Source organism: Gadus morhua, chromosome 10 (genome assembly GCF_902167405.1).
Source record: "Gadus morhua chromosome 10, gadMor3.0, whole genome shotgun sequence".
Classification (NCBI taxonomy): Eukaryota; Metazoa; Chordata; class Actinopteri; order Gadiformes; family Gadidae; genus Gadus; species Gadus morhua.
In genome coordinates this window covers 8,526,690-8,537,120 of record NC_044057.1, presented here as the reverse complement: position 1 = coordinate 8,537,120, position 10,431 = coordinate 8,526,690, and the positions used below count along the sequence as shown (strand labels likewise).

The 10,431-nt window shown below is 42.4% G+C and overlaps 1 protein-coding gene across 1 annotated transcript; it reads left to right on the top strand.

Annotated features, from left to right (window-relative positions):
- The first annotated feature begins 2,884 nt into the window (after positions 1–2,884).
- Positions 2,885–9,805, top strand: LOC115552382 (neuronal acetylcholine receptor subunit non-alpha-2-like). The gene is made up of 5 exons (XM_030368442.1): positions 2,885–3,007; positions 4,249–4,293; positions 7,544–7,653; positions 7,829–8,735; positions 9,256–9,805. The coding sequence occupies exons 1-5, from the start codon at positions 2,900–2,902 to the stop codon at positions 9,421–9,423; spliced, it is 1,338 nt and encodes a 445-aa protein (XP_030224302.1). The 5' UTR covers positions 2,885–2,899; the 3' UTR covers positions 9,424–9,805.
- The last annotated feature ends 626 nt before the right edge of the window (positions 9,806–10,431 follow it).

Genomic DNA, 10,431 nt, shown 5'->3' with positions numbered 1-10,431 from the left:
GCAGAACATTAGTTTGGAAGCCGTGCTTGGTGACACGACAAATACCTACTTCCAATTGAAATACATGAGTTTGAAAATACGTGTCCCCGATCACGAGTCAATAGATTAAATGACGTGACAGTGTCACGTATTTCCGTGAGACCGGGTTGTATATCTATCACTCTGGCTAGGGGGGATTACGGTAACACATGCAGGTGAGTCCTAATAGGACTTACAAAATATAGTTGCCTATTAAGTACATTGATTCATGCGTATATTCATTGAAATCATTTCTCATAAACTTAATAACAAAGAATTATAAATCAACTAATAATGTCAAGACAAAATGCAGAAAACCTAATTATCGCTTCTACAGTGTGTGTGTGTGTGTGTGTGTGTGTGTGTGTGTGTGTGTGTGTGTGTGTGTGTGTGTGTGTGTGTGTGTGTGTGTGTGTGTGTGTGTGTGTGTGTGTGTCTTTGTTAAATGAGCTCCGGCTTTTAACAAGACAATTGGCGGAACAGAGAATGGGGGTGGAGTTTAAAGATCATTATGGAAGCTTAATAAACAGTTTTATTCACACTGTTTTGTCAGTGAAATAAACACATAATAACACACAAAAAAAAAGATGTGGAACATTTGTGTTGTGTCTAATTCAGTTGGCATTGTTCATGAATAGTTCGATTGTATTTATTTTTTATATTAAACCAAACATTCGGCTTCATCACATCAGCGCCCTTTAGTGGAACCATTCCTGAACAGCAGCAGAGGGGCCAAATCGCTGTCTGTCAAAGCAAATACAATATTAGAAGACAATCAGCACCTATTCCTGAATGTTCACCTTTACCTATTTATCATACAATCAACAACTTTAAAAAGGCTCCAAAGCCTTCCATTTCCCTACATTTTATAGGAAGGAACTAGCCTACTTTAGATTTGTTTTGCGCATTTCGCAATTGTAGTAAACTTATGCAACTTTGCATTCTTTTACTCGTTAAGTATCAATACGGTATATATTAAACCAAGGACGACCAGATAATAATAGACCTCTGCCAACCAATGCCAACCTCTAATTGAGGCATAACGGCATAACTTCTTCATGCAGTCCAGAGTTTAGAGTCTGAAGCATGCAGTCGCATCCGAAGTTCAACTCGGATACTTGAAAGACAGAAAACGTCATGGTCCAGCATATGGATCGCAACCTACACAATCCCTTCTGCACTTAAACCCAGAGAGATGCTGGCTACAGACGGATCCGCGTGTCGCCCAGTGAGCGTCCTTCAGACTGCCGTCCTTCTGACAGACCTCCTCGTGACAATCGTCCTCCTGACAGTTCTCGGCGTTGGACCGAGGTGCCATCAGTCTAGTTAACAGTGTATGTCCTGCTGGCTCTTTTATATGATTTTACATTGAGCCATGAAGTGCCTGGTCGGCTTCCTTGTTTCTCTGGCGTGTCCCCTCTACATCGCCAACATCCCGGGTAAGAACGCTGTCTCCTGTGGTCTTTGGGTCTCTGTGTATGAACACATTATCTGATGTCTCTTTGTTTTTTCATTATTTCTTACCGAGTTATCAATTGCCTATATATTTGCAATTCGAGAGGGCATGATACATACTACTAATATTACTAGTCTATGCTACTAGTAAACTAAGAGTTACATTTATATACTAATATTATTAATGATAAAAGTAATAACAATTCTAATAATAATAAAAAGAATCCTGATGATAATGCTAATGCTTTTCGTCAGTAGGACTTTTAGAATTCTCGTGACTTCAAACTTTTGTCGTTGTAATTGTTTTGGTAATTACCGTTGTTATTTATGCATGGATTTATGTATATTAATGTGAACAATAAGGTCTCCGGTGCACGTGGCTGTCGCTGTGTCCTCTCTGCTCAGCGGGATGTGGCGCAAGGCGGACGGGATCAGATATCGGTCACCGCCACCCTCAGAATCTCTCGACTCAGCATCACAATGACACAAATCCATAGGGCTGGCACAAATAATGTAACCTATATTAAGCCAAAACAGAAACCACCAAACATTAGAATTAAGAAGAATATTTAGATAATACACAAATATCTTAGACATTGATAATTTCAAATCGCCTACAGTTTTTCTCAATAACATTGTTGTTTAGGGCGATAATGCTCTTGCTGAGTAGACCTTTGAAAGACTTTGTCAAACACCAATGAAGGTTTTGAGTGTGTTACTGTTTTTATTACCTTTTTCAGTATTGGGGGCTCCTCTTTTAGTGGTCCTCCATAATGCTTGATGTTTCCCCCCTCCTACCCTAGGGTTAGGTTTAGGGTAAGGGTTAGGGTTAGGGTCAGAGGTCCTCCATAATGCCTGATGTTTACCCTTTCCTGCCATAGGGTTACACCTCTTGCCCACTGCATCCGTCCGTTGACGGATCCCATTTACTTTGAATGGGGCCAAGCCGCAATGCATTGTGGATCCATTCGTGCCGTTGGATCCGTCGGCTCCGTCAAGAATGTTGAAAAATATTCAACTTCTCAGGCAGCGACGGATCTGTCAGCCAATCAGATCGCGTATGCTCGGGCTTGGCAGACGTATGCCTCTGCAAAGACTAATCCCCCATCCGTCAGCCACGCCTTCCATCATCCGTTGTGGGACGTTGCAGTGGGTAGACAGTGTTAGGGTCAGTGGTCCTCTATAATGCCTGATGTTTCCCCCATCCTGCCCTAGGGTTAGGGTCAGAGGTCCTCTATAATGCCTGATGTTACCCCCTTCCTGCCCTAGGGTTAGGGTTAGAGGTCCTATATAATGCCTGATGTTTCCCCCTTCATGCCCTAGGGTTAGGGTTAGGGTCAGAGGTCTTCTATAAGGCCTGGTGTTGTGCCTCCCTGCTGTAGCTCCAGGGGCGGCAGTATCTCTGGCGGCGGTGGAGGACGCCCTCATGAGGAGGCTGTTCCTAGGGTACCAGCGGTGGGTGAGGCCCATCCAGCGCGCCAACGACACTGTCAGGGTGCGCTTCGGACTCAAGATCTCCCAGCTGGTCGACGTGGTGAGGACAGACACACACACACACACACACACACACACACACACACACACACACACACACACACACACACACACACACACACACACACACGTGTATTTGTGTGTGTATGTACAGTATATGTATATATGTATGTATATATTTTTCCTGATATAGTAAATTAGTTATTCAACACGCACATGAGCATTCCAGCATATACATTATCCATATCATCAACAATTAAGACGCTCAAACAAATCTCCAAAAAAACAACTACACACAACTCATTCATATAGCAGATAGAGGAACACAGAATCCATAAAGAGAAGATCAAATTCAAGCTAAACTGTGAAAAAGTCACTAGGTGTAGCTCTGCAGACAGTTAAATAGTCTCAACGTTAGAAATAAAGGTGTTCAATAGTTAACAGGTAATTGCAATATAGTAATCAGTCGGTTCCATTAGGCTAGCTGTTTAGCTGCAGTGTTAGCAAAGCCCTTCACTCACAGTGCGGCGCTGTCCAGGGTGCTGAATAGATCTGGGCCTTAAAGGGCCCCTTTTATACCATCAGGTGCGAGTGTGACTATCCATTACAATCTGTTTGAAAGTCTGCCTTTTCCTTGTGCCTTAGTGACCTTACAAGTGGGCGTATCCCCCTAGATTTGTGTTCTGTAGATAAGGAACATTTGCTACAGTCCACTGGGTAGGCTGGTAGACCGATATCTAGCATGTAGCATGTATGTGGGTACTCCCAATTTTCGGTTTGTACTGGTTAATCACACCTGGTGGTATAATAGGAGCCCTTTAATGCTTTATCCACCACTCTGCATTGATATTCCAGAGACCATGGCAACGGTAAGATGACATATTAAAGAAACATTCTTGAAGACTTTACATAATATATATTTCAGGAATTTAATCCACTGTAAATCTTTTGCAAATATGTATTTTTCTTAAATGAGGAGTTACAATTCTCAATATTTGAACGAGAGAGAGAGAGAGAGAGAGAGAGAGAGAGAGAGAGAGAGAGAGAGAGAGAGAGAGAGAGAGAGAGAGAGAGAGAGAGAGAGAGAGAGAGAGAGAGAGAGAGAGGGGGGGAGGCTACTGCTGGTACAGCACAAAGACCTCTGAGTCACACTGACAGAGGCAGCCTGATCTGAACACTTTACCACTAAGTGGAGGACAGTCTGTCCCTCTCCTCTTATCCGTCTGTCCTTCTGTCTGATAATTAAACACTTCTCTGTCTTTTTTTCTTTTTGTGCTTTAGGATGAGAAGAACCAGCTGATGACGACAAACGTGTGGCTGTGGCAGGTAAGGACTCTTCTGGCCCTGCTGTGGTGAGGGGTGAACACTCAGACCAACCAGAAGAGGCTGAGGGTTATCTCCTGGTTCTTCATGGTGACTCTTTGCCTTTGTATGAGCTCATCTTACTGACCTAACTTAGGTTGATCATTGCCAATGCAAGTACCAATAAATAACTCGTCCAATAGTTTTGCTGTTGCTTGAATGGGTGCTTTCATATCCATTTATTTAAGTTGGAATGAATCCAAAATGGTACCTGTTATAGTTAGGGGTCCCAGCAGTGAAGCTGCTTGGCCCCTATTGTTTCTGTAACGGTTTTTTTCTCCCCTCAAATTCTATAAAAGTCATACTGCAGCCTATACCATAAGTCGAAAACTCTTGAAACTCTTGATTTTGTGGTACTGCACCCAAAGGTGGCGCTATTTAAAAAAAAATCATGAATTAGACTTATTTCTCCTCACCAGATTGACCTGGACTCAAAATTATTTCAGAATATTAATCTCTAGAATCAGACACATTTATAAAATCCTAGTCTTATGGCCTAAAAATTTATACTTATCCCACAATTTCATATTAAAGCTAAACATGATAAAAAGATTCACAGGCTACAAAAATAATCAAAAATTCACCAAAATCGCCACATAAAATCTTTAGACCAAGCCTCGCAAAAATCCTCGAACAGAATTTGTTTTACTTAGTTCCATTTGAGAAATATTGGCCAATAAAGTTGGAGCAGTTAGCCCATTTTTCTTATATGACCATTTTGTTACTGTATAAAAAAATATACGATTATTATTAGGTGGATACCCATACCCCCCACTACTAATAAACCCAAATTGTGGTACTGCACCCAAAGGTGGCGCTATTTAAAAAAAATATGAACTTGCCTTATTTCTCCTTACGAGATTGACCTGGACTCAAAGTTCTTTCATCATATTAATCTCTAAATTCAGATGCATCTTTTTCACCGTGGTCTTCTGCTCTAAAAATGTTTACTTTTCCCACAATTTCATAGAAAAGCCAAACATCCACAGTCTCAAACCCATTTTGCCTAAATGACAATTTTGTTATTGTATACGATACCATACGGCTATCATTAGGTGGATTCCATTAACAGTGCAAATTTTCAGGGGTCTCATTTATAACGGTTGCGTACGCACAAAACGGGGCTGAAATTGGCGTACGTGACTTTCCACGCCAAGGTTGTGATCTATAAAAAACCAACTTGACGGGAAAATGTGCGCAGCCCTAAGCAAACTCTGATCCATGCGTACGCGTGGTTTGGAGGAAAAGGAGAATTGGCGACACAGATGGTGTGGTGGTGAACTGAAGTCAGACTGGAGAATTGTAGAGTGAGAAGAACGATTATGTTTTATCATCGCCCTTCATAAATTTAATTTCAACCCGTATCATGCGTTAAATCCTAATCAGAATGATTTAAGTCTACTGCGTTATTTCTCAGTTATTACTCCAGAAACATCTCCTTAGAATAGAAATAAAAAAAAATTCTCTATATTTAATCCCGTCACTCCATACTGTCCACTGACGGAGCGACTGCATGGAATAAAGCATCTGTCCAACATGTGTCAATAACATAATATTTTTATGTGACACTGTAAACACATAATCAAATGTCAATTAAATCCCAAGTGTGGAAAACCAAGCCACACTCCTCATCACAAACGTTGTCCGTTACTCTTGATGCTTTTCATGACAAATCAGGCATTAAAAAGGGGTTATGTTCAAGAACATTTTACGTGGGTGATTACAAACTGATTATCCAAGGGGTTCTCAGTCAGTCTTATTACCGTAACCCTATAAATACAGAGGTCTGCGCCGTGGTAATGCTGCACTAAATGACACTTCTGGCGGACCATGCAAATGGCAGGATTCGGAGGGAGAGGGTATTTAGGGACCATAACACTAGGCTACATAAAAATATGTAACTCTTTGTCAGACCACTTCTTTTTTAATTCTGGGACTGTGCGCTCCGTGCTACTGACAGAGTTCACTGCTGCAGCAACATGTTGCCACTCACTCTGCTTTTTGTTGTTGGCGATCCCAATCCCGTGACCGCCGAATAAAACTACCTTTCGGGCCTCCATCTCACCCACAAGTGTCTCCACTTCAACCTCCGTGAAATTTCGCACATTTTTAGTAACGATCCCACGCACAGTTTTATAGATGAGACCCCAGATCTGTACTCTTTTAAGAAAGCCCTTACTTCTCTTGTGAAATATATGCTTGGAGTTTATTTGATGTTTTGTGCTTATCAATCGACATTTTTCAATGTGAATGAGGTTTTTTGTAGTTCAGGCATGTCAGTGGCTCAAAGGGATAATGCCGTGTACTGGTGATCCTTAGGTTGAGAGTTTGAATCCTGATAAGAGCATTATGAACAAGCACAACATGTCATTCTGTCATTGCCACTCATTTGAGAAACACCACATTGAACATCACCTGAACCTCATCAGGCAATCAACATTCCGGCTCATTAGTTTCCAAGAATCTGACTGCCAAGACTGATTGGCATTAGGGGGAACTTCTTTGTTAAACATTTTTCCTTCATAATTAATTCTGTCATATTTATATTTCTTCCGTTAGTGTTCTTGACTACCAATGTTTAATTTCCCCAGAATGTCAAAGATTTTTCAGGTATTTGCTTTTAAGAAAGCCCTTAATTCACTTGAGAAATATGTGCTTGGAGTTTTCTGGATGTTATATGCTTACCAATAGAACTTTTGAGCATGTGAATGAGGCTGCATTTAAGGTTTATCAGTGGCTCAATGGGATAATGCCTTGTACAGGTGATCCTTAGGTTGAGAGTTAAAATCCTGATCATAGCATCATGATCATGCTGTACATGACATTCGGCCATTGCTTTGCAGCTCACTTGAAAGCAGAGGCACAGTATTGCACTAAGTGGAACATCTTCATCAACATCTTTCCTTCATAATTATATGTCATATTTATATATCTTCCATTAGTGTGTTCTTGACTTTTAATTTTGCCCAGACCCCGTTAATCACCGCTTGCGGTTCTATTTATTATTATTATTCGGAATGATTGTGTTTCTTTAATTAAGTAAAACATATTAATATATATATATATATATATATATATATATATATATATATATATATATATATATATATATATATATATATATATCTCATATAGAAAGAAAAAAAATACCAATAATCATAAATCCCCTGTATAGTAGGTATGGAATATGAGTGGTATTGTGTACCTCTACCAGGAGTGGATCGACTACAAGCTGCGTTGGAACCCAGCGGAGTACGGAGGGATCACCTCAATCAGGGTTCCCTCAGAGAGCATCTGGCTCCCAGACATCGTCCTCTACAAGAAGTAAAGACCGCAGATAGTTAGATAAGCATAAAGATTAGGGATTCAACTTCCTATTCAAGTTTATGCATTCACATATATCATTTGATGTAAGCAAGTGTTTGACAATAATCCTAATTCTTATTTAGATTGGGAGGCTTTACTACATGATACTATGAGCTTTCTCCCCCCCCTCCAGTGCGGACGGCCGCTTCGAGGGCTCCCTCATGACCAAGGTCATCGTCCGCCACACGGGGGCGGTCACCTGGACGCCACCTGCCAGCTACAAGTCGGCCTGCACCATGGACGTCACCTTCTTCCCCTTCGACCAGCAGAACTGCTCCATGAAATTCGGCTCGTGGACGTACGACGGCCAAATGGTGGACCTGGAGCTGGTGGCGCCCCAGGTCGACCGCCGCGACTTCTTCGACAACGGCGAGTGGGAGATCCTGAACGCCACAGGGGTCCGCGGCAGCCGGCGGGACGGCGTGTATGGCTACCCCTTCATCACCTACTCCTTCATCCTGAAGCGGCTGCCGCTCTTCTACACGCTCTTCCTCATCATCCCCTGCCTGGGCCTGTCCTTCCTCACCGTGCTGGTGTTCTACCTGCCGTCGGACGAGGGTGAGAAGCTGTCGCTGTCCACCTCCGTGCTGGTGTCGCTCACCGTCTTCCTGCTTGTCATCGAGGAGATCATCCCCTCCTCCTCCAAGGTCATCCCGCTCATCGGGGAGTACCTGCTCTTCATCATGATCTTCGTCACGCTGTCCATCATCGTGACGGTGTTCGTGATCAACGTGCACCACCGCTCCTCGACCTCCTACCACCCTATGTCGTCCTGGGTGCGCCGCCTCTTCCTGCAGCAGCTGCCCCGGATGTTGTGCATGAGGGGCCACACCGACCGCTACCAGTACCCCGAGCTGGCCCCCGAGAGCCCCGTGCTCAAGCCCCACCCCGGAGGCCGGAGAGGGAGGAGTCCGAGAGGGGGGGGGGACCCGGGGGGCCCTGCGGAGGGGGAGGGGCCCTGGGATGACATGCTGAAGACGGCCACCTATTCTGTGCGCTACATCAGCCGACACATCCGCAAGGAGCACTTCATCCAGGAGGTAAAGGGGCACTTCATCCAGGAGGTAAAGGAGCACTTCATCCAGGATGTAATGGAGCACTTCATCCAGGAGGTAAAGGAGCACTTCACCCAGGATGTAAAGGAGCACTTCATCCAGGAGGTGGTGACAGGGATCTACATGGTCCGATTGATTTAAAATCATATCCAAAGAGGAAATCATGAGTTTGATTTAAGATTGACATTTGTAAATGTAACTTGTGATTTTGTCTACTGTATCTACTGTCTTATACTATTGCCAATATTTTTTATTCTAACCATAAATTCAAGACAGGAAAACTACCAAAACCTAGACAGAAAGAACTCAAACACAATAGAACTAAAACCTTAAGCTGTTAAATCTCCAAATCAATATTGAACAACATGGTCAAGTCGGTTGTTTTTGTTTATCCCTCAGTCACAGTTTCAGTCTAAAGGGGCTTCACAGGCCACACTTTATAACTGGCCCTAGTTAATCAGACAGATCCATCGTGTTGTGATGATCCTGTTTTCTCTTCTTTCAGGTGGTGCAGGACTGGAAGTTCGTGGCCCAGGTGTTGGACAGGATCTTCCTGTGGGCCTTCCTCATTGCGTCCATACTTGGAACCATCCTCATCTTCACCCCAGCCCTACAGAAGTTCCTCTCGTCTCCTCCTCCGGTTATGATGAGGGAGGAGCCACCCTCCAACTGAGGAGCACCGGCATAGCACTCGTCTACGCCCCCAAGGGGATCCACGTTCAGAAGAACCATCTAGAACAAACCGGACACCATCTAGAACAAACCGGGAGGAGCACGGCGTCCTCGGAGTCTGCCCCTCGTCACAGTTTGAGTCGACCCTTCGGCCCCTTAGGACCTGATCTCTCATGTTAATTTGGTCCACAACGAGCTGAATGGCAGCTAAGTAGCCTTGTGACAATATTATTGGTCTGTTTTACAGTTTTAGAACACTAGCAGATTATAGGACAAACATTACCTTCAGGAAGATCTTTCTCTGTTGTTTAAAATATAATGCAGTAGTTACCAACGCTTATGTAAGGCACTGAATAAAATTGGACTTTATTATGGCAAGAAGATAGGAAGGTAGAACAAAATTTTAGCTAGTTGCTAAAGGTATCAACTTAACGTAATTTATACTAATATATATAAGACAACACCTTTGATTTGCAGTTTTACAATTTTTGTGTTGAAACATGATGTATCTATGTTAATCGTGAAATATATATATCATTTTTGTAAAGTATAACCTGGAGTGCTGCTGGTGTTGGAGTATAGCTCAATTTAAATGCCAGGTACGTCATGAAGTTTAGGAACAAGTTCTTTGTCATTATGCCATGCAAGCAATCTTTCATCAATGTTTATTGCAGTTAAATAATAATTCCTGAATAACCCACATTTTAGGTTACAAAGGACAAATTGACAACTGGTAATTATTAAAGTTTTTCTCAGTCGCTTTGGTACATTACTCAGATCAGAATAAAAAAAAAAATACATGATCAATCTTCACATCATTGTGTCACTTGTGCACATCAAAAAAGCAGTTTCTCATTTCTTTGAATAAGTTAAAAATGCTTTGGTACATCCATGCAAATGATTATGTACAATTCTCTGCTCTTTCCTACATTATCAATGCTTATGTCATGTTGATCAAAATGTATTAATTGGTCTCTATTGAATAGTCAACATTTAGGCATTAGTTCAT